A 21,673-nucleotide genomic window follows, 5' to 3' on the forward strand; every position below is an offset into this window, starting at 1 on the left:
TGCCAATTATGCCATTTACCATATGGCACATCATCTTATATTACTGGCCAAATGGCATTTAGTCACCAAGATCCCTCCACTCCTCGTCCTGACACCAGTTGAGGCTACCTCTTTGCCGTGCAGGGCGATCTCCCCTTTAAGCCGTTGAAGCCAGCCGTTGATATGTGCTTCCATATCAATCAAATAAAATGAGAAATAAATGCAACTAGGCGATCCCGGAACAAATGAAACACACCTTCAGGAGATCCATCACAAAAAGAACAATCAGTGTGTCAACGTCTTTGTTGAACTGCATGGGTGACACTTCTTTCCCGCCGTTGTTAATCAAATATTTAGCAGGCAAGTTCCAAATCTATCCGGTCAAGATTATTCAAATTAAAACAAATATGAAAAAGATCTGTTATAAAAATCTTTCTGAAATAGTCTTAGTACATTACACTTATTGTTGCGTTTGTAAAGCAGAAACAAATCTGCCCAATTTCAATGTTGTTGGATCTGTCAGGTTGTTAACTTTTGAATTACAGAACAGCAGGAACAGCATTCACAACATTCACAAACTGAAATAATAACACTATATTTTGAAACGTGTCAAAATGAAATGAATTGTTTTCAAACGTTCATTAGGGATGCCAAATGATTTCAACGTCGACTTATTTTTTCAAAATGCATTTTCTCACTTAGTAGAGTTGACTTCCTGTATCGCTTAACTGTCGACTTTCCGTTTCGGACTGAGATGTTCTCTCTCGTTGTCTTTTGTTCATCGTGGATTTGTTCTCAAGCCATTTGCTGGCATTATTCACGGCGATAACCTTTTTTCTTTTTTTTCTGCTCCGCGTTCAGCTTGCGGCTGCATTTGATCACTTCAGCGACACGGCATCAAAAATGTCCATATTTACATAATTGATAACATCTCCTTTGACTTTGCTCCAATTTTCTTTCTGATTTCTTTCACTAATTTAGTAGCCTGGCCTCAGCATTGGACTCAAATACTCAGATCAGTCCAATTGATTGATTCTCAAAATGAAATTCTGTGTTGGCTTTTCTTGACCCTTACTGATCCAGTTACATGAAAATGTATGATTAATAATAACAATGTAATATTCCTGATCATACACAAAGTGTCATCACAGGTCCAAGTTTATTTTAATAGCAACATGACAAAAATTTGCTTTGTTAGGAGACAAGAGAAGGAAAAAAAAAACAGACACCACCACGTGCTTCAAATTGCACATGCGGTCCCACAAACAAGCTGCTTCCAATCTTCAAACACTTTAGTAGCCCACTAAGTCGAAGTCGTCGTATTCACATGCTTTCTGGAATGCACGCACTCACTCACATTTGATTTGGTTGCTGGCGTGATGTGTGAATAAAAAAATGTAAAAAGTCTCCCACACACAATGCAGCAGGCTTGCTGCTAAACAAACAAACCTAAGCCTGGTTTGTTGTCACAAAAACATTTTGTCATTTGGGCCTTTGGGGTGAAATGAACGGTGCCCGTCTATAGGCCGGTCCACCTCTAATTTTAGACGCGCATCCGTCTGCGATTCCGACTGAACTTTCACTAGCACCCGCCGCCGGATGATATTTGAACAGAAAGAGTGACCCGCTGCGCTTTGAAAGCCTGTTGACAGCCTGGAGACTCACTCAAATCTGTCCCCCGAGCAACAACAACTCACCATTTTCCTCCCCGCGCTCATCGAAGCCTCGCTGCGAAAAATAGACTGACGGACTACTGACGAATGGCTGACTAAATAAAGGGGCTTCCGTCTACGCTTAGTCCCCATCTATTTGAAAACGTTTCCAGTGAATCGTCAGCAAAACGGGCGTCCGTCAGTGACGGATAGACAGAGCGGTCCATCACATAGGCGGAGCGCCCAGCTCTGCTTGTTTGTCTCGGTGTGCTTTACAATTTGGCTGCAGCCCCAAACTTTATGTGATGTGGAAGGGGGGAGATCTAGCAGAAGTGAATGGTTGTGTGGTAGAAGAAAGCCCAATGTCCCAAACTTGTTTTTTTATGAATAACAGATGAAGTGAACAAACAATCAGCTTGTCCTCCGCAGGTTTAGTCCTCCGCAGGTTTCTCTACTGCGCCGGCGAGAAGGTGAGGATCATCCAGCCGATGACAAAGTAGAAGAGGACCACGGGGTAAACGGCCAGGCCTTTGCGGTTGGGCGGCTGGCTGCCGGCCAGGAAGGCGGCGGCGGCGAAGGCGGACCAGCCGAAGGACGCCGCCACGGCCGCCAGGCGCACGGCGAAGCCGACGGCGCCCGCGCTGCCCAGCAGGACCAGGCGGCACACCACCATGGCCGCCGTCAGCGGCAGGATGCAGTAGCCCAGCACGCACAGACTCTGGAAGAAGGAGATGGTGCCGCCCAAAAGCTTGGAGTTGAGCGTGACGACGATGGAGCCGAACCACACGATGACGAACACCTGCGGAGCACACACGCACGCCGCCCTCGTCAAGCCTCCGTGGCCGTTCGGACGGCGCCCGCGGCTACGACTGACGGGACTGCGCGAGCCGCCCTGCGCCACCGCTTTCTTTCTTTCGCTTTGAAATGAGAGCGCAGCCTTGGTGCAAGTCAACTCACCACAATTACCACCTGGCGGCGGGCATGTTGCAAATTCGGATGCATGTCAACTGCCTTCTGGGAAGCAAATTAACATGGTGAACACGTTGCCCAAGTCGACTAGGCCACGTGCTGTTTCGTGTGATTATGAATGAGTTGAAAACAATGCGATCGGGCGGACAAACATAGGCCTATCTTCATTTTCAGATGTATGGAGCCGATTACAATACCGCTTCAAACACGTTAATCCTTCTTTTTGACATTGCTTCTTTTTACATCTATGCATACCTGTACTTGTCATCATGAATTTTGCCGCGTATGAGTCTGTGGGAGTGTCAGGTATGAAGTTGAACTAAGGTGAAAACCACACAATCGCGACCATGTCAAGTTGCTTCCCAAAAGCCAGTTGACCAGTTTGATCCTGAATGTTTGCCGTTAATGTTATACATTAATGGCTACATTATGCCGCCGTCCCTGTGTGACCTATATCTTTGCTGCTATAACACTGAAAATGTCTTTGTTGCTTGTGACGAATCTGCAGACAGGAAAGACAAAATTGGACTGGCATTGCCCTAACGGCCATAGCTTGAATCGGGAGCCAGCTGAACCCTAACACTGTTCCACCTATCATTTTAAACGGGTTTACGTTCACGTTTCCCTCTGGCAACATCCACTCGCATAACCCCGAATCTGGAAAACCTCGATTAATCTCGCAACGGCGACTTTTGTTTGGTCTTGGCCTTCGTCGACGTTACGTTACCTCAGCGAACTGCGGCCCGCCGTGGTCGCCGGACTGGAGGAGGAGCGCCAGCGTGACACAGAGCAACAGCGGGCCCCACAGGTCCCAGTCCCGCAGCAGCTCCGAACTCTGCTTGGGGTACAGGACGTGCACGAACTTCTTGCCCACCGCGCGCAGGTCCCTAAGGATGGTCTCCTTCACCGGCTCGTCCAGCGTCGACAACTCGTCGTCGTCCGGCGGCGACGAATGCACCGGCACGGAGATGTCGCCCTCCACGGGGGTGTCCTCCGGGACGGACACGGACGCCAGGCCGGCGAACGGGCGGCTGGCGTCCGCCGCGGCCGACATTTTGCTGCGGGCGGAAAACGGCAGAGGAGCAACTGCGACTTGATTCGCTTCGTTTTTTCGTCGGGTTCAACTACGCAAATTGTCAAGTATTTGATGTAGAACTCAAACAAGATGGACTTGTTGCACTCTTTTTGCTCGGCTCCACGTCAGCCGGAGATTGTTTACTTCCGCGTGCTGCTGCTGCTTTTTCTTCTTCTTCTCCTCCTCCTTCTTCTTCTTCCGGTTTGGTTTGATGAGCGCTTGGCAACCAGCGTTCACGCGCAATACTGCCGCCCACCCAACTGCATTGGAAACCAGTTGCTCAACTTTGTCACGTGACCAAGCTCGATATGGAGCGCCGACCAAGCCTGTCAAAATTACATACATATAAACAAATGCATATTGGAATAATCAATAAGCACTGAAACATGAAAATCAAAATACGTCTACACGTATATGACAAGCTTTTAAATTAGTTTTTCCAAGACATGAGAAAACATTTTAATGCCATTAATAAATCCCGAGAAAGAGGGTCGCCTATTTCTCCATTTGGCAATATGAACACGATTTTTCCTTGGTAAGCAAATTATCTGAAAAATGTCTAGAATGGAAAATTCTTAGTCGTCCGTAAAGAAATTAATATGACCCACTTCAAATTGCGGCACGTTTGATTGCTAGTGATATCCACGTTTATATTTGTGCAGAGGCGCTTCTATATTGTTGACGTATTGACAAAACCTGCCTTTCCGAGTGTCATGAACGTCTCCTTGAGATGCAGCCGGACAATGACGTCATAGAAAAGAGACGCGATCGTGTGTGTCGTTTAGTCCGCATTGGCGTCAGCCGTAAAGCAACAACTATCTTAAAAAAGAAAAGAAACGAAAAGAAAGGACTTTCAAGATATAGTTGCGTTGAGTGACTTTTAGCAATTGTAGTTTCAACATGAATTCGCAAATTCGCTCGGATTGCGAGGAGCTGCTCGCTCGCTTCCAACAAACAGACTCTGTCCGTTTTGAGGTTTTCTCCCAAATCTGGAGGGAAATGAAGTTTGCAAATATCTTTTTGTAAGTTCACACATTTTTTTTTTTTATTCTTGCGTCCGAATTTCTTACAATTTCAGCGAGAGATGACTTACTTGTTCGCATTTGACCGAACGTTGAAAATGCTCTCAGGTTATGGAAAGCTTGTAAATCATGTCGTTCAAAAGTTAATCGACATTTTCCAGCCCGATAATAAAACACACAACTGTGAGATTTTTGTATCTCTCCAGATGATATTTATGCCTTTTCTTCTCTGGGGGCAGCAATGGCCAAAATTTACAACAACAAAAATCCCAAACAAAACTAAACTCGAATCGGGATTGCATTTCTTTGATGGAGGGCATGCTGAGTGTTTAATTTGGTTGCGCGTGGCGTTTCAGCGGCACTGTCGGTCGCGAGAAGCGAGCGTTCGGCCGTCTGGTGTTGGACGTGGCCGCCGTCTACTTCCTTCCGCCGTTCAGCTTCCAGATCCGAGCGGGAGGACTTTACCTGCTCTACAGCCTCTACCACTGCCAGACCGCCTCGCCGCGCGTCCGGGTGAGTGTCGGCGGCCGGCCGGCCGGCCGGCTGACGTGCACCGCTTACACTAGCAACATGACTGCAAAGTCGGATCATAGAAGAAAAACAAACTTTGGCCTTTTAGTCACAATATTTGATAACTTTCGCATCAGCTCCGGCCGGGACAATTTTGTGACTGCAATTTCCAGTGAGAGACAGACAACAGGTGTGGTAGTAACACCCCCAAAACGAAGCAGAGTCGCAACGTCAAAGCAGAGAAGCACGGCGGGCCGAAAATCTTGGTGAAGGAGGTGCATTGCTAACGTTATTACAAGAGCCATCCATCCATTATCTATACCGCTTATCCTCACAAGGCTCGCTGGAGCCTATCCCAGCTGTCTTCGGGCAGCAGGCGGGGGACACCCTGAATTGGTTGCCAGCCAATCGCATGGCTCACAGAGACAAACATCTGCACTCACTCACAATCACACCTCGGGGCAGTTTAGAGTGTCCAATCAACCTAGCATGCATGTTTTTGGAATGTGGGAGGAAACCGGAGTACCTGGAGAAAACCCACGCAGGAACGGGGAGAACATGCAAACTCCACACAGGGAGGCCGGGGCCGGGATGGAACCCACGACCTCTGAACTGTGAGGTGGACGTGCTAACCAGTCGACCACCGTGCCGTTATTACAAGAGCGGCTTACCTCTCTTTGTATGTTGCTGAGGTACTTGCATGCATGCCGGCCAACGTTGACATCGACACTTGAAGACAAAGGCCGATTGTTTGGCTAGACCAAAGATGTCCCTTCCCCAAGAATCCAGATTTTACGTGGGAAACTTGCAATTGGATGTAAAAAATGTTAGGACAAAGATGAAATAACAGCACCAAGTTGTGATGATGTGAAAAAACAACAACATTCCAAGGTTTACAGGAATAGTCGAAATATTATGAGAAAAAATTATTTCCCCAAAAGATCTGACACTTAAGATGGAACGCTATAAGAAATGGCAAAAAAAAAATTGTACGACGAGAGAAAGACAACCGTGAAGTCATGTTCCGTGGATCAATGGGGAAAATCCAGTCTTGGCAATTCTATGGGCAGGAAGTTGAAATGTTATCAGCAAAAAGTGACCAATTTTAGCAAAAGCGCAACTTAAAGGGAAAATCGACCCAAACGCGTTTTTTTTTTTTTCAAGAATATGTTCCCAGCAGGCCCACTAGTTGAAACACGGCATTCTGATGAAATATTGCGTTTGTGGAGTGAGAGTTAATCCAGCCGTTATGAGCCATCTCTGTGTGCATCTCCAAGAGATTTGGTCACTTCTATCGACTGAAAATGACATCGCAACTGCTTAGGTAATAACCAATCGCGGCTGACCTGTTTTCTCAAGCTGAGCCGTGATTGGTGGTTACCTCAGCCCTGAGCAGTTGTGATGTCATTTTCAGTCGACAGGAGTGACCAAATGGCCGCCCCTGGAGATGGCTAAAAAGGGCTGCATTGTGCTGCTTAACTCATGCACATATTATGTCCAAAGGGCCAATTTCTTATTTCTAGGTCGTCTGTCAAAATAAAGCAAATCTTTCAGCATGCGGTTTCTCTGGAAAGGTGGACGCAGGTTAAAGGAAAGACTGCTTTCAAGGTGTGTTTGCTTTCATGCGAAATCAAGCAAATCCCAGAAGGAGAGAGAAGCGCCACAGCAGAGCCTGGACGAAATTGGGGGATCGGCGGGGGAAAGGCTGCTGGCTTTCTTTCTGTCTTTTGTTGCTGTTCTCCTTTCCTAACGTCGCATGCGTGCGTGTGCAGATCCGCGTGGCGCTGAAGGACTGGGAGGACGTGATGGCCTTCGAGAAGGACGCCTTAGGCGCTCGGCACCTGGACGCCGTCTTGCTCCTGCATCGGCTGCGCTTCCACAAAGCTTTCCACTTCTCCGCCATGCCCACGTCGGTGAGCCCCCCCCGTACCCGTCGCATCACCGCCTCAGCGCCTCCTTTTAATTCGTCTCCAAGCGGAGGCGGCAAGAGAAATCCTCGGCGCTTTCCGTTCAGTACAAGTAGAGATGCTCGTGTCAAAATAGAAGCGCTGACTCAAGTCCTGCACTCAAGGAAGAAAATCCACACTCTGACATAAATGTACGTCGTTTTAGTGCGCTTTTCAGTCATCGTGCAGAAGAAAACAGAAGCGGGTCAAAATGATCAAATCAAAGCCCGCGGCAATGTTCTGCCAACGCCTGAACCAGAGTTAACTCGGCCCCATGTCGAATGTCCTTTTCCATCCGCGCGGTCGGCACGCATACACCAAACGCAGAGCGTGCGAGTACCTCGTGATTTAGTATTCGAGCGGCTTCACCGCTTTAAGATACTTGCCCGGAAAACTGCCACAAAGGATTTTTTTTCCCAAGTGGAACCATTGAACTTGCGTTTCCCTGTTCCAAGGCAGTGGCGGCCAAAGCATAAGGAGTAGCGCGCCAGCGCGCGGCCGGCACGGCACGGCACGGCACGGCATAATTTCTGCCCGCGCCATGGAACTGCCGAAAGGCTTTTGCGTTGCTGACAAGTGTTTCTCACGGGGCTGCGCTTTGCAGCTATGAAGGGCTCTTGTTGACACCGGACAAAGGGGAAGTGGCTGGTCGCCAGGGCCATTCGGAGCGCTCCAAACGCATTCGCACGCAGACGACAGCGCAAGTGACGGCCGGCTTGTTTATTTCAGCCCCGCAATCTTGTCGGCAGTCAAATGCGCCGATTGGTTTCAAAGGGCAATGAAATGCTCTCTGGGGCTGGCTCACCATCGGCCGACCACGTTTGCCTTGAAAACAGCGTGAGAGAGAAAAGTGATGGTCTCTTTTGGGCTTTTTTCTCAAGTTGCCAACTGGCCCTTTTGGTCCAGTAAGCGAGCATTTGTACCGGCTCTCCAAGCAGCCGCTGTGGATTTGTGCTTTGCGCTTGCAGCTGACGTTCAAGAGGCGCAAGGAGGAGGCTCGTTCTCAGCTGTGCCGCAAGTTTGTGGCGAGGGCGTGCGGCCCTCAGGAGCTCATCGACCGAGACGTGACGGAGGTGAGTGGCCCTGCGGACGGACGGACGGACGGCCCTGCGGACGGACGGACGGACGGCCCTGCGGCCGGACGGCCCGCCCGACACTTGGCGTGACGCCGCCGCTGTGCCGCCTTCAGGAGCTGTCCAACATCCACCGGCTGTACGGCAAGCTCAAGTCGTCCGTCTACTCGGAAGCGCAGCGGGAGCGCCTGGGGCTCAACCTGCTCCGCAAAAACCTGCTGGCGCAGCTGCGGGGCCACGTCGTCGGCTTCCACGGCTGGCAGAAGAGGATGCAACGGGTTGTGGCAACGCACCTAGGCGGAGGAGGAGGAGCGCACCTGTCCTCCCTTTTTCACGCCCACTCGTCTGTGTTTTGTCAGGAAGAGAGCGACGAGGACCGGCGCGTCAGCGAGGGAACGTCTCGGCAGGCCGAGGTGCGCGCCGTGGCCTTCCTTGGCAGCGCGGCGGCGTTCGCAAGGCACTGACCCGACTTGGGAGCGTTCTGTTGCTTTGGAGTTGCCGCTTAAAGCGGGCATCCGGCGCGGCGGCATCTGGAGAACCTCCCAAGGCGGCTCGCTCCGATCTCAAGGCGGCGCTGAATTGTTAATGCTTGACTTGCGTGTGGCTTTTGCGTCCAGAGTTCCGGTCGAGCTCAACTGCTGTCGTCCATCAAGTCCAAAGCGTACGCTCAAGCTGCTGAGGTTGGTCATCGCCGTCGTAAGCGTGTCATCATTGGAGTAGCCCTTTTCAGAAGAATAGCAATGGGCCGGAGTTTTGCCCATCAAAGGGCGCCTTTGCCGTGGAAGCAAGCGTAGACGCTGTCCAGTGACCGGCACCCTTTGTCCACTCGGGGGCACCTCCCCAAATGACCCACGGCAAAATGCAGTCCGTAGACGGAGTACATCCCGAATCCTCAAATGTGTGTTTACGACAATATTAGTCAAAGCCGCAGTAACGTCAGCGCCGCGCTTTAAGTATCGCAAAATAAAACTCACTGACACGGTACGGAAAAGTGATTCAATGAAACTGGTCTGGACAGAAGTTAGACGCTGAAGCGCTGAAGGCCAAGTCAAGTCAAAAAGGTTCTTGACAAAAATGTCGAAGCACGGCGTTGGGATGGGGATGGGGATGGGGATGGGGATTGGGTTGGTGCGATAGGAACGAAGATGCCAAATCCACAACGCGGCAGTTTTCTCAGCTTGGTCGCATGACGGCCGCCAGCCGAGCGCCCCTCCTGATGTTTTCCAACAGTTTCCAAAGTTTGTGCGTACGCTGAATCGCTCCTGTTGCCTTTGCATGTGGAGGTGTGCAAATCCCGCCGCCATCGCCAGGTGGAAGTGGACGCCGATGAGGGGTCAGGCCCCGCCCCTTCAAAAGTACGCAGCAGGTCCAGCAAAATATCGCTCAAAGCCAGAACCAACGAGAGCGTTTGCATCACAGGTAAGTTGTCGCGCCACACCCTCCCAAAAAACAACAATCGGATGAAAGCTCCAATTTGATGACAATGGTCAACGGAACGCACCGCACATTAGAGCGTATCTCAGTCGTACGGTGGCTGCCCAAAGGGCTTCGCAAAGCCTCACATACGCGCTCACTTGCGAACGGAAGCTATTCAAGTGTTAATGCCGCCGCATGTCACTGAGCGGCGAAGCTTTGCGAGCGTGCATGCACCCGGGCTGTCACAATTTCCTTTTCCTTTTTTTTTTTTTTTTTTGCAACATCGATGGAAATTACGTCGCGGTCTCCATCCTCGAAATCACCGGGAGGATCGACGATCACCTCGCCCGAGGTTGACAAACACCCGGGAGGTGTGCAAAGGCGCGATGACGCCAGCTAGCTAGACGGCGCCAATAAAGGAGAGGCGGCACCGGAGTTGAAAAGCCGCTCTTGCCTCTCGCAAATCACAAGCAGATCTTGATCACACTTGACAATATTGCTCGCTTTCCCTGTCAATGCCTCGAAATTGGCCCTTTACATTTTGTGACGTATCCTATAATCGGCTCACTCAATTGTCCGGAAATTGCAGCGCTCCAAATAACCACGACACAGGACCTGAAGTTCCACAACACAAATAGGAAGCAAAACAAGAAACAAAGCGTGTCTCCCAAGTCTGTTAGGAATGCAGAAAGTGCATTTGCATCCTTCTTTGCATCCTCCCTCTTTAGCAGCCGAGCCTTGCAGACATTGCGTCTTGGTGGCCGGAGACGATGGCCAAAAATGCACGGGAAAGCATTGCGACGGCCACCGTGCGCTTCGGTACCGTCGGTTCGCATCGGCGGCCTTCACGAGTAGCCAGTTCGTCGGCCGCCGCCGGTCCGTGCCGAGTTATTGATCGGACGTCATTGAGCGTTTGCGGCTGACGACGCTGCCCTCGTCTTGTCGTCCATCAGGCGACATGAGCAGAGAAGCCGCCACGTCCACTTGCATCCATCGTCTGACCGCCCTGGACCGCGGCGGCCCTCAAGGTGTCGTCGCCGTCGTCTTCGTCACCCTCGTCACCTTCGTCGCCTCCTCTGACGCTTTTCCTTGGGTCTTTTCAGCCAAAAAGGAAGAAGGCGCAGCGCAGTGAAGTGACAAGCAGACTTTCCCGCCTGGCCTGTTTCTGAACGTCGCGTTTGAGGAGCGCCTCAGGCGTCATTGTTGAAGGCGCACGCGCAGCGGTGATGTCGTTGCGCTTTCATGATGCAACTGAGGAAGAAATGAGCCTCCGTTTTCTGCTTTTCTCGCAGAGAAAACACGTTCTTAGGATTTCACTCTTTTCTGTTTTGTTTTGTTTTTGGAACTCAGCCATTGTTGTTGATGTGTGTTCCTGTGCATTAAAAGAGCGCACGGTCATTTGCGTGCAATTCACTGGACAAAAGCCAACACGGCAAAAGGTGAACATTAAAGGAAGAACATCTGCCCCCATTTGGGCCCCCACTGAGCTCCTCGTTTAGTTTTACGATCGCCAGAAGCACAAAGGACTGCTGGACCCCGCCCGACCCCAGAGAAGCGTGGCAAACAGTAGCTGTGCCCAGATGGTAAAAGCGCCTGTTGGTTGCTTGGGGCACGGCTGGTTTCGGAGGTCATGTACTTAGCCAATCGCACGGCGTTATTGCCATAGGCGGCTTCTAACAGTTCGTCCAGAGGCTGCTCCGCAACCTGCGAACAGATTCTATTGAAGCGTCTCGGTGCAGATTTTGCGGGGACTGTGAGGCACCGATGGGGGACTGCAGTCTTATGGTTTGACTCGAGTCAGACTAGGAGTTGCTATTTGTTGGACTTGCAACTTAATTGCCCAAAACATGGGAATGGGATCTAAGTGACTCGACTTGACTTTGACCTCATGACTTGACAAGTCTTCCTGGTTACAGTTTTAAATTTGCATTTGAACACAGTTTACCTTTTTAGGAAGGAAAGCAAGAAAGGAAGAAAAAATAGATTCGCGCTTGCATTAAACAGTAGCCGAATCCCATCTGCACGTTTGGAACCAGGCAGGGATGAGAAATTCAGGTCCAGCAAGTCAAACCCTGCCACAACTTGGCTTTAGCCACTACTCAACCGGCAGGTAAACAAGCTCAGTTGATAAGAAGCACCTGTGGCTCAAGACGAACTGTGGCAGGCTTTAAACTTTCGGACCTGAATTTACCATTTACCAAAGCATTTCCCAATCTGTAGTAAGACGACCCAAAACAGTTCATCAAGTGAGAGGCTCACTGATATGATACGTTCATAAATCGAACCTTGATGGCGGCAAAAGTGGAAGAGGCCATTTTACCCAACTCAATGTCAAACGTTTTAAGTGCTGTTAAACGTTGCTTACCTGCGTAACAGCACGCTTCCATACTACTCTAAACGTATTGTAGTGGACTTTGGGTGGGTGGTTGCCATGGAGACGGCAGTAAATGAATTGGAACGGAACTATCGTTCCTGTAACGTCCTCTTCTGCCGTGGAACTATTTTTTGCAGTGCCAGTTGCGCGCCCAAGTGGTGACAGCGCCCCGAGCAGGTGTCGACGTTTGTGTAAGATTCCCATTTCCCAGTGTCCATGAAGGCGTCGCGGTTGCTCGAAACTTCCGGGTGTGCGGATCGCGGCGCAGAGTCCCGGATGTCGGTCCTCGCCTGAGGAGTTTGGCCCAGGAAGGCTGCAGAACCCGAGGCGTTCCCTCCCTCCATCCCTCCCTCCCTCCCTCCCTGCCGGCCGGCCGCCCGCCCGCCCGCCCAACCGCCGCTATGGCCTCCGACAGTAAGTAGCCGCCAAGCAGCGGGCGCTTGTCAGGCGCGTGTCCGACTCTCGGCGTCTGTAGGCCGGCGTGCGCGTCGGGAAGGAGCCGCTCGTCTCCGACTGGGCCTACTTGAGGGCCACGATGTTGACGTGCACCTGCTTCAACAATTGATTGCTTCGTATTATCATCATGCCACCGATTACCATTAGGAGAGTGACCCCCCCCCCACCCCGCGGTGTTTATGTTTAGCCCTGCACCATCAAGGGCTGCTTTCTTTTTCCTTTTTTTTTTTTTTTTGCGTTTTATCTGGTTTTTCACGGTGACGCAAGAGAGGTTGCATGAGTGGAAGTGGCAAGCATCTCAAGTTGTTTTGGCTGCAAACAATGGCACAAGGAAAGAACAAAAAGATATTAACTTGACAGACACACGTTTTGTTATCAGTGTTATCAAGCTCATCACACACCTACTTTCAATTCCATGTTTTGCTCCAGCCTGTCCAAATGTTCATTTTGCTGTCATTTAGTGCAACAACAGCAGTCATTTTCACAACTACTCAAAGTGACTCGGTATGCCACAACAATATTAGCCGGTCTTTGCAGTGGATAAAGAAAATAGGCCTGTAAGGATTGTTATTGGGCGGCACGGTGGTCGACTGGTTAGCACGTCGGCCTCACAGTTCAGAGGTCGTGGGTTCGATCCCGGCTCCGGCCTCCCTGTGTGGAGTTTGCATGTTCTCCCCGTGCCTGCGTGGGTTTTCTCCGGGCACTCCGGTTTCCTCCCACATTCCAAAAACATGCATGGTAAGTTGATTGGATACTCTAAATTGCCCCTAGGTGTGATTGTGAGTGCGGATGTTTGTCTCTGTGCGCCCTGCGATTGGCTGGCAACCAGTTCAGGGTGTCCCCCGCCTACTGCCCAAAGACAGCTGGGATAGGCTCCAGCACGCCCCGCGACCCTTGTGAGGAGAAGCGGTACAGATAATGGATGGATGGATGGATGGATTGTTATTGACTGTCTACATGCATTGCTTGCTTTGCGGTCAGACATGAGCGCAACTACGGAGGCTAACCATTAGCGTTTCAATGGCGTTTTTCTTGGCTTGTTAACATTAAGCTCAGTGGTCCTTATTAAGGCCAAGCTACGTGGTTGCTTTCCATGCACGACGCGTCGTTCCCTTTGTTTCCGTGAGTCATCTCGCTTGCATCTCAAGGCAGGTGACGACCGACGAGGCCGACGCGATGGAAGTCGTCGTGCCGGGTCGTGTACTTAATCAGGTGTCCAAAGGCTTTGGAGTCGCTTCATCTCTGTGTGATGCTGCTCGGTTACCGTGGTAGCAATCTTGCGGGCCGGCACCTCCTCAGCTTCCTCCTCCGCCGGCCGATTGGCCGTTTCCGCCAACCGCTTCCTGTTTTTGGCTCGGCCAGCCGATAGGAAAACGCTTTCGGCATGCTGCTGTTTGTTCTGCGCTCGCTTGCTCGTTTCAAGTCATTCTTGGCTCCTGTTTGCTCACAGAGCTGCAGGCTGTGTTTGCGAGTGTGTGTGCTGTGCACACGGCAATTGACGTACGTGGGCGGCCGGCCGCACCCTCCCCCTTCGCCACACGGGAAGCACACGCATCAAGCAGACGTCAGAATGGCAGCTGGAGGTCACTGACAAGGGGGGAAAGACGTAAGGAAGAGGCGCAGAAGTCGGCAGGAGGACAAATCCAAAGTCCGCGAGGAAGAAGAGGCGCACAAGAGAAGAAGTTGAGGAAAAGGTGGAGGAGACGAGAACCATTTTGGAGGAATCGGAGAAGTTGTGAGGAGAACAAAGTTGAAGAGGGGGAAAAAAGTTGTTGAGGAGGCCAAAGTGGAATTCGGTGCAGAAGAAGAGAAGTTGTTGAGGAGAAGACATGAGCGCGGCGCCCAACTCGACTACGGCGCCAACTTCGGATTTCGGAAGTAGGTGGAGCTTGCCGGCCTTCAGTTGCTCTTGCGCTCGTCGCTCGTAGTTGTTGTTGTTCTTGACAAGCGGCGCAAAGCCGAAGGCAGAAAAGCTGCAGGCCAATCAGGACGTTGACGCGCGGCGCCATGGCAACACCAGACAAATACACTCATTTTCACACCTGTCTACATTCGAGAGCGTGTGCGCGTGCATTTTCACATCGATGTGTGTGTGTGTGTGTGTGTGTGTGTGTGTGTGTGTGGTTGGATTGCTGCAACGCAATCTCATTTTGGGGTCGGCCGTCCTCCCTCAAGCGTCTCCAGTTGGTCCAAAATGCTGCCGCTCGCCTTCTAACCGGAGCTCGTAGGAGGGAGCACACAACTCCACTTGCGGCCTCCCTTCGCTGTACGTTTTGGAATTCCCCTTAGGATTTGATTGGTTTTCAGAGCTTGGAATGGTCTGGCCGCACCTTATCTCACAGGCCGCTCCCAAACAAAATCAATCAATTCATCCGTTGATTTCAGTTGACTTCCGCTCGTCAATTCATGTGTGCGTCCGTGTATTGCAACATTTTCCTTCTATTAATTTATCCATCCACTCATTGAATGCGTCCATTGCGTCGTTCACCAAATTGTCCGTTATCAGTCATTCATCTCTTGATCCTTCCAGTCATGCGTTCACGTCTCATGTTTGTCCATCCGATGGCTCAGCCATTCATCCAGTCACGCATTCATCCGTTCATGTCGGCGCATGAGTATGCACCCGCTCACGGCTGCCTTTGGGCCCCTCCGAAGGTTTGGCGAGCCTTGAACGCTTTGTGACGTTTGCGGCCGGCCGCCATAGCTCGGTTCTCCTCGGCGACATGTTTCCGTGGCGACGGCGGGCCACGCTCCCAAACATTCCGATTTAGGTCGTCTTTTCTCTCTTATCGGGACTTTGACTTGTTTTCTCAGCTGAATTTTTTTTTCTGATGAACAAGTCCAACATGTAATGACCATTTTTTGTTGTTGTTGTTGTCGTTGTTGTTGTGTTTGTGTGATATGCCGTGTGCGTGCGTGTAGGTTGTCTGTTGGTGTGGTCTGATCAGTGTGTCATTGTGTGTCCCTTCTTCCTCCTGCGACCAGTCACGATGGAGGCGGTGGGCTTCCTGTCGGCGGTGGGCGTGTTCATCGCCGCCCTGGCGCTCGTCTTCCTCTTCATCAACAAGATGCTCTGCTTCTCCAAAGTGGGCGGGGCTCCGTGTCTGGAGCAGCCGCAGCGCCGCCGACGCTCCAGGAACGAGCGGTCGCCGGGGGTCCGGCAGGGCCTCGGTGAGACACGCCGTCGCTTCGCGTCCGATGATGTCGCCGCGTCGCACAAACGTGCGCGTGGCGTAAATCCGCAGACGTCGCCCGCTTGACGTATTGAACAAAAAAGGCGGGTTGCGCCACTGCGGTTGTGACCACAGCCGACTCCAATCGCCGCCATTCAGAGCAACGCCTCTCGCTGCCTTCAAATGTGGCGCACTCACGTCTCGCATGTCAACCTAATTGGATTTTTCGTGACAATTTGATCGGACTTTCAGTGTTTTCCCCCAGAAAAGCCGACTGGCACGGGTATAGCTCGGCCAGCCGGCGCTTCGATGGCCGTGAACGTGGCGCCCAGCCGCCGATGTCTTATCGATCAATCGGCTGCCGACTCGGACGCGAACTGAGCGAATAGACAAAAGTGTGCCAAAAGCTTCAAAGGTGACAAATGTAAGCGTATGAGAGAAGAAGAAAAAAGACGGGTTTGCGGGTGTTTTGAAGATCCCGAGTTGCCGTTGAAAAGTGGGCGCGGCCACGTGCGGGTCGCCGCCCGAGTTTGCTGAAAAAGTCAACAAAAGGTTCGAAGCAAACAGGCCACCAAGACGCTCCGGCGGGACACGCCCGTCCGGTCGCAGCTCAAACAAGACGCTAGCTGTTAGCGCGTGACTTAGCCGGATTTCAGCCGCTTGAACAAACAAGACTTCCTGTTGGGAGTCGGCAAACTTTGGGGCTCAACGCCGCAGGGCCGTTTGAAAGCGACGGCACGTCCTGGAGGTCCGCTTTGGCCCCTGACGCCCGCCGCACACACCCAGCCATGCGGCTCCACGCGGGGGCCGGGTGGCAAAAGTACGTACCGCTACGTATCATGGCCTTGCCAACAAGACAAAACGCATACATACAATACTCATGGGAAGTATGCCAAGTATGTAAATGTATCGACGGGCAAAGGACTGCTCGCCAGTCGGTGTCAACGAACGTGAAGGGACCGGCCGGATTGGCGGGCGCTGCCGTAAATCATTTGGGTCATGTCTTTTGTGTGCGTTCAGTCAAGAGCTGGAGCGTGGACGACGGCGGCGGCGGCGGCCAATCGTCCTCGGACAGCGACAACCAGGTGATGAAGCAGTTTGAGATGTCGGTGTCCCGGGCGCACAGTTTGCGTACGAGCGCCAGCGGACGCCGCAACGTGTTTGCCGGCCTGCCGGAGCGACGGGGCGCCCCCGCTCAGCCGTCCGACTGTGAAGGTACGCCGTGCGCAACTTCCAGGCAAACATCCGTGACTGCGCTGTGATGATGATGTCATCGCTAAAGAGCGAATGCCCTCGGATCTCCCCAAAGCCGAGTCGTGAGCGGTGGAACTTGCTGCGGGGGCGGGATCATGTCAATGAGCCCAATTGCAACATCGACCGCGTGGTGAAAATGTGGTTGCAGACGATTTCCCGCCGGCCGTCACGGAGGCGACCGGTCAACACGAGCTCGGGGATGAGCCTCGGGGGGCGCCGGAGGGACCCCCGCCGCCGCCGCCGCAGCAGCCGCCGCAGCAGCCGCAGCAGCAGCACCCGGGGGCCGACGGTCCCGCCCCCTCGGCCGGCAAACCGCCAATCACGGACAGCGACGTGGAGGCGGGCGGCCGGCAAACCGCTGACGGCTCCGCCGCGTGGACACCCCAGGTACTGCACGCTTCCGCCTGAGCGTCGCGTTGTTGCCGAGCGGACTCGACGGGGCTCCCGCTTTTTCAAAGTGTCCAAACGCCTTCTGCGAAACATTGCGCGGCGATGCAACATTCTACTGCAGTTGCACTCTACTGCAATATCAACAACAGAGACGTTCAAACCACGTCAAAGGGGCTCAAGTGGCCTGTTTCCATCTACTCCAGCAGTCCGCAAGCCAGCAAATTGGCAACAATTTGCTCCATGGCGATTCGTGCCACGGTCCTTTGGCCGTAAATGTCAGTCGTTTGAAATGTCGAAGTTCTAAAGTTCTTTCGACCGAAATGACTGTTGCAGCCCCGCCCCCGGGAAGCCCCCGCGCCGCCGAGCGGCCCGTCCCCTCTGCGGCCCGTCTCCAAGTGCTGCGACCTGCTGGTCTCGCTGGAGTACCGAGCGGCCGGCGAGACGCTGCTGGTCACCGTGGTGTCGGCGCGAGATCTTCCCGACCGGCGGCGGAGCGGGGCGGACGCCTGGCAGGTGCACGTGGTCCTCATGCCGGCCAAGAAGCAGAGGCACAAGACCTCGCTCAGGCGGCCGGGGCCGGCCGGCCCGGATTCCGACGGTCGGCCGGCGGCGCTCGACTTTGGCCAGACCTTCGCCCTGACGCGCGTGGAGGCCTCCCGGCTGGCGGCGGCGGAGCTCCGCTTCCGCATGTACGCCGTGGAGGGCAGGATGTCCCGGCGGCGGATGATGGGAGAGAAGGTCCTGCCCCTGGCCGGCGTGGACCGGGCCGGAGGATCCGTCGACGTCCGCCTGGTGCTGGCGCCCCGCGGCGACATCAAGGTAGTCGGCGCAACGGCGCGAGCCGTTCCGGCCGGGTCCCTGACGTTTGTTCTCGCCAGAGCGCAGATTCGGAGCCGAGCCTGGCCGGCGATGGCGCGGCGCACTCGCTGGCGCGCGGCGGCGCCCCCGAGCTCCTGATGGGCCTGTCCTACAGCGCCACCACCGGGAGGATGTCGGTGGAGATCATCAAGGGGAGCCGCTTCGGGAACGTGGCTGCCGGCAGACCTCCGGGTACTTGCCTCACAAACTCCTCCCTTGTCGTCTGCCTGGTCGTCGTCGTCGTTGTCGTCGTCGTCTGCCTGGTCGTCTGCCTGGTCGTCGTCGTCGTCGTCGTCGTCGTCGTCGTCGTCGTCGTCGTCGTCGTCGTCGTCGTCGTCCTGTCCGTGATCCTGTTCCCTTCTTCTTCGTCGGCTTCATGTTCTTCGCCATCGTCGTGTTCTTGGCGGGCTTTTGCGACTTCTCTCTCGTCTCCTTCCCGTTTCCTTGGTTTCTTTCATGTTGTCCGTGTCGTTCATCGTGTTCTCCGTCGCCTTGATGGGATTTTCATGTTGTCATTTCCTCTTTTCTTTTGATCTTCTTCATGTTGCCAGTGTTTACATTGTATTGTATTGTTCCTAGAGCAGAGAGCGGCTGCGCGTAGGAGGGAGCGAGGCTGCAAACACTGATGCGTTTTGCTTTGCTTAACGTGCATCGTCCGAAAACACCCAAATAAATAAATGGTGCCCGCGAGTACCAGTTAGCGCCAAGGGTAGCCCGTGAGTCCGTTCGGCCGTGGAACACTGTGGCTTGGAACAGAAGACGGAATTGAAACAGACAGAAGAAGAAAGTTAACGTTGTATTTATTTGGCGAAACCTATCACGGTGCCCGTCCGTCCGTTTCTTCTGCGCGAAATGCCCGAGATTTGGTCCGAAAACAAAGTGGATTGCGTTGAATGGGGAAAAGTGCAGTTTCCCCAAATATTTGCGAAAAGGTCGTTCGCCAGCTGTCGTTTTGACACCGCCGTCACGGTTATCGTACCGTCCCAGAATGGAAAGAAAAGAAAAACAAAGAAAGCGGCCCGTGCCCAGGCCGCCGGCGTTGTTTTGTCGCGTTGCTCCCGGCCTCCGTTTTCGTGCGCTTGGTCACCTCCTATGTCATTTTCCTCATGTCCTTTCCGGCCGGCCTCGTCCTCCGGATGTCGTCGGTGGCGCCGCCGTTCTCCGCCCGCTGCCATCGGGACCTTGGCGGCTCAGACACGTTCGCCCGGCTGACGCTGCTCAACTCGGTGGGGCGGGAGATCTCCCGCTGCAAGACGTCGGTGCGCCGCGCTCAGCCCAACCCGGTGTACAAGGAGACCTTCGTCTTCCAGGTGGCGCTCTTCCAGCTGTCGGACGTCACGCTCATGGCATCCGTGTACGGCCGGCGCAGCCTCAAGCGCAAGGAGATGATCGGCTGGGCCGCCCTGGGCCAGAACAGCAGCGGCGAGGAGGAGCGCCTGCACTGGAGGGACATGAAGGAGGCGCGCGGGACGCAAGTGTGCAGGTGGCACCTCCTCCTGGACGCCTGACGCACGCTTTGGACGCAAACTCCTCGCTCGGCCACTCGCCTTTTTGGTTTTTTTCTCCTTTTCTTTTCTTCTTTTGTGCTAAGCACGCCCGGGCGCCTTTGAGCCACGCCCAAGACTAAAGTTGCACTCTCACAAGAATCGAGTTGGATGTTTTTCAAGGTTTTTCACAAAAATCCAACTTTTATTTTTGGGTCAGGGTTTGAATGAGACAACGGTCGGGTTGACTTGGGGTCACGTATTCCGACTGGAACGAACCCCAAAGGAGCAAACGGAATGCAAATGCTCCACCTCGATGGGAATAAAAAGGCTGACTCCAAATGGAATTCGATTGGGATTTACAGAGGTGCTGTCTTCCATTTGCCAAGCCGAGCCATCGTAAACGGTTCGGTCGGAAAAGGCGAGCCGTATGCTCCGACTTTTGACGTAAACGCCTGGTGACGTGTCGTTCGCGCGCTTGGAAACGACGGCGTTTTCCCGGAGCTCGTCTACCGCGGACGAACTTGTTTGAAAGTACTCGTAACTTGTGTTTGTCAAGAAGCCGCTTTAATAAAAGTGTTAAAACTACCGTTAAGAGACGAACGACGTTTAAATCACATCGATCTCCGCGTGTCACGCGGCTAATCCGATCAACGGAGCGGAGCTTGTAAATGACAAATTGGAATCGGATCACATCACATGGAAACAGAAATCTTCAGTCGAAATGATTTCCATCAGAATGAGAAAAAAAGTAAACCCAGCTATTGTCAAGATTGAAGTCAGAAGATTACAAGAATGAAGTCGTATATTTTTCAAAATGAAGCAGGAACATTTTTTTTTTAGATTCAAGTCGCATTGCAATTTTACAAGAATTAAGTGGTGCTTTTTCAAGAGGGCTTTTTCATACTGCTGCGCGCAAGCTAGTTAGCCAGGCAGCTACCAAATTCTTGAAAAATGCTTTTCATTGTTTGCCGAGCTGTTTTGGTCCTATGTTGACGCGTGGCATGAGCTTTACATGTCTGATGCATCACCAAACGGCAACATTTGCATGAATTTCTTTTGTTCGCGGATGTTAGCATCCTCGTTAGCATTTGTTAGCCGTCATTGAGGAAGTGGATTTGAATGACCAAAAAAGAGATCAAGTTGTTTTTGAAAACATGAACTAGGACGGCTGATGTCTTTTATCCATGACCGCTGTAAATGCAACCTGTTCTCTTCTTTTCTCTGGAAATGGATTTCTGATTTAACCACTTTTTGAGCTCACGCAAGCTTGCAGTTGCCATTCCAAAGGAGGCCAAGCTGCAGTTGTCCTGCAACTGTCTGCAACTGCAAATGCAACAAGTCCTGACATTTCCCTCATTTGCTTACATTCAGTCTTGAGAAGGAGCTTTCGAGAAGCAGAAACGCACTGGACATACGGTCACATTTTGTACACAACACAACTTCGCACAATTTTTTTTTTTGGGGGGGCTTTAAAATGCTAGAAAACGTTTGCCAACTGAAGCTGCAGCAGGGATATGTCTCCTCGCTGCCCCTCAGTGCACTTGTTTTTGTTCCCTTTTTTATTGTCGGTGTCTTTTTTTACCTTTTGGTCTCTTTTCGTACCTTTTGGTTTGGTTTTTGTACCTTTTGAGGTTTTTTTTCCATGGATGCCAATAAAGGTTACCACCGTGGCATGTTTGCTGCTGTCATCACTGAGACTTGTTTCTTGGGACAACAACGACCTCTGTGGAAATTGTGGTCAAAGTTGAAACTTGAGGCGGTCCATTAATCAATCATACATATCATGTTTTTACCGGTCCGGCCCACTTAGGAATAGATTATCCTACATATCCTAGCCCCTGAGCTAAAAATGAGTTTGGCCGACCTGACGAAGAAAATGATGGTTGGTCAGAATTGGGATTGTGGTTCCTAAGAGAAAACACAAATGAATTTTGCAAAGAAATCAATAATTATGAGGGATTTGACTACCATTTCTAAAAACAATGTGTACTATTTTTTTTTATCAGTAATGAATTGATTTATTCATGCTTTGGATGTTT

General features: G+C 52.2%; 3 protein-coding genes across 12 annotated transcripts; 2 read left to right on the forward strand and 1 right to left on the reverse strand.

Annotated features, from left to right (window-relative positions):
- Positions 1 to 1,119: 1,119 nt before the first annotated feature.
- On the reverse strand, positions 1,120 to 12,160 carry yipf6 (Yip1 domain family, member 6). 2 transcript variants are annotated; one of them, XM_086049634.1, is made up of 3 exons: positions 12,008 to 12,160; positions 3,328 to 4,001; positions 1,120 to 2,430 (listed from the first exon to the last, which is right to left on the reverse strand). In XM_086049634.1, the coding sequence occupies exons 2-3, from the start codon at positions 3,652 to 3,654 to the stop codon at positions 2,083 to 2,085; spliced, it is 675 nt and encodes a 224-aa protein (XP_085905760.1). In that variant the 5' UTR covers positions 3,655 to 4,001; positions 12,008 to 12,160; the 3' UTR covers positions 1,120 to 2,082. The 2 variants fall into 2 exon arrangements, with proteins under 2 accessions (XP_085905760.1, XP_085905761.1); XM_086049635.1 differs by lacking the exon at positions 12,008 to 12,160 and adding an exon at positions 5,879 to 6,070.
- Positions 4,330 to 11,040, forward strand: snapc1b (small nuclear RNA activating complex, polypeptide 1b). 4 transcript variants are annotated; one of them, XR_015089311.1, is made up of 10 exons: positions 4,341 to 4,697; positions 5,054 to 5,210; positions 6,980 to 7,120; positions 8,122 to 8,226; positions 8,343 to 8,504; positions 8,590 to 8,639; positions 8,844 to 8,906; positions 9,510 to 9,645; positions 10,596 to 10,670; positions 10,746 to 11,040. XR_015089311.1 is itself a non-coding variant. In XM_086049624.1 (10 exons), the coding sequence occupies exons 1-10, from the start codon at positions 4,576 to 4,578 to the stop codon at positions 10,772 to 10,774; spliced, it is 1,044 nt and encodes a 347-aa protein (XP_085905750.1). In that variant the 5' UTR covers positions 4,347 to 4,575; the 3' UTR covers positions 10,775 to 11,040. The 4 variants fall into 4 exon arrangements, 2 of the variants coding, with proteins under 2 accessions (XP_085905749.1, XP_085905750.1); XM_086049624.1 differs by having other exon boundaries at positions 4,347 to 4,697; positions 8,586 to 8,639; XR_015089310.1 differs by having other exon boundaries at positions 4,330 to 4,697; positions 8,590 to 8,906.
- Positions 11,194 to 21,325, forward strand: syt16 (synaptotagmin XVI). Of its 6 annotated transcripts, none has more exons than XM_086049614.1 (7): positions 11,194 to 12,430; positions 15,395 to 15,643; positions 16,666 to 16,860; positions 17,048 to 17,286; positions 17,623 to 18,108; positions 18,168 to 18,339; positions 19,458 to 21,325. In XM_086049614.1, exons 1-7 carry the CDS (start codon positions 12,418 to 12,420, stop codon positions 19,772 to 19,774), a joined length of 1,671 nt encoding a protein of 556 aa, XP_085905740.1. In that variant the 5' UTR covers positions 11,194 to 12,417; the 3' UTR covers positions 19,775 to 21,325. The 6 variants fall into 6 exon arrangements, with proteins under 6 accessions (XP_085905740.1, XP_085905742.1, XP_085905739.1 ...); XM_086049616.1 differs by having other exon boundaries at positions 15,458 to 15,643; XM_086049613.1 differs by lacking the exon at positions 11,194 to 12,430 and adding an exon at positions 12,446 to 14,350 and having other exon boundaries at positions 19,342 to 21,325.
- The last annotated feature ends 348 nt before the right edge of the window (positions 21,326 to 21,673 follow it).

This window comes from Filicampus tigris, chromosome 13, assembly GCF_054856515.1.
Source record: "Filicampus tigris isolate MCC_2025a chromosome 13, RoL_Ftig_1.0, whole genome shotgun sequence".
In the NCBI taxonomy this organism is placed as follows: domain Eukaryota; kingdom Metazoa; phylum Chordata; class Actinopteri; order Syngnathiformes; family Syngnathidae; genus Filicampus; species Filicampus tigris.

Excerpts from the sequence above, each read along its gene's own strand:
- yipf6 (XM_086049634.1), bottom strand. The coding sequence starts at position 3,654 with ATGTCGGCCGCGGCGGACGCCAGCCGCCCGTTCGCCGGCCTGGCGTCC. Across the intron at positions 2,431-3,327 it reads GCGGGCCGCAGTTCGCTGAG|GTGTTCGTCATCGTGTGGTT; the intron begins GTAACGTAACGT and ends TGTGCTCCGCAG.
- snapc1b (XM_086049623.1), top strand. The coding sequence starts at position 4,576 with ATGAATTCGCAAATTCGCTCGGATTGCGAGGAGCTGCTCGCTCGCTTC. Across the intron at positions 7,121-8,121 it reads TCTCCGCCATGCCCACGTCG|CTGACGTTCAAGAGGCGCAA; the intron begins GTGAGCCCCCCC and ends TTGCGCTTGCAG. Across the intron at positions 9,646-10,595 it reads CGAGAGCGTTTGCATCACAG|GCGACATGAGCAGAGAAGCC; the intron begins GTAAGTTGTCGC and ends GTCGTCCATCAG.
- syt16 (XM_086049612.1), top strand. The coding sequence starts at position 14,302 with ATGAGCGCGGCGCCCAACTCGACTACGGCGCCAACTTCGGATTTCGGA. Across the intron at positions 14,351-15,394 it reads GCCAACTTCGGATTTCGGAA|GTTGTCTGTTGGTGTGGTCT; the intron begins GTAGGTGGAGCT and ends GCGTGCGTGTAG. Across the intron at positions 17,287-17,622 it reads CCGCCGCGTGGACACCCCAG|CCCCGCCCCCGGGAAGCCCC; the intron begins GTACTGCACGCT and ends TGACTGTTGCAG.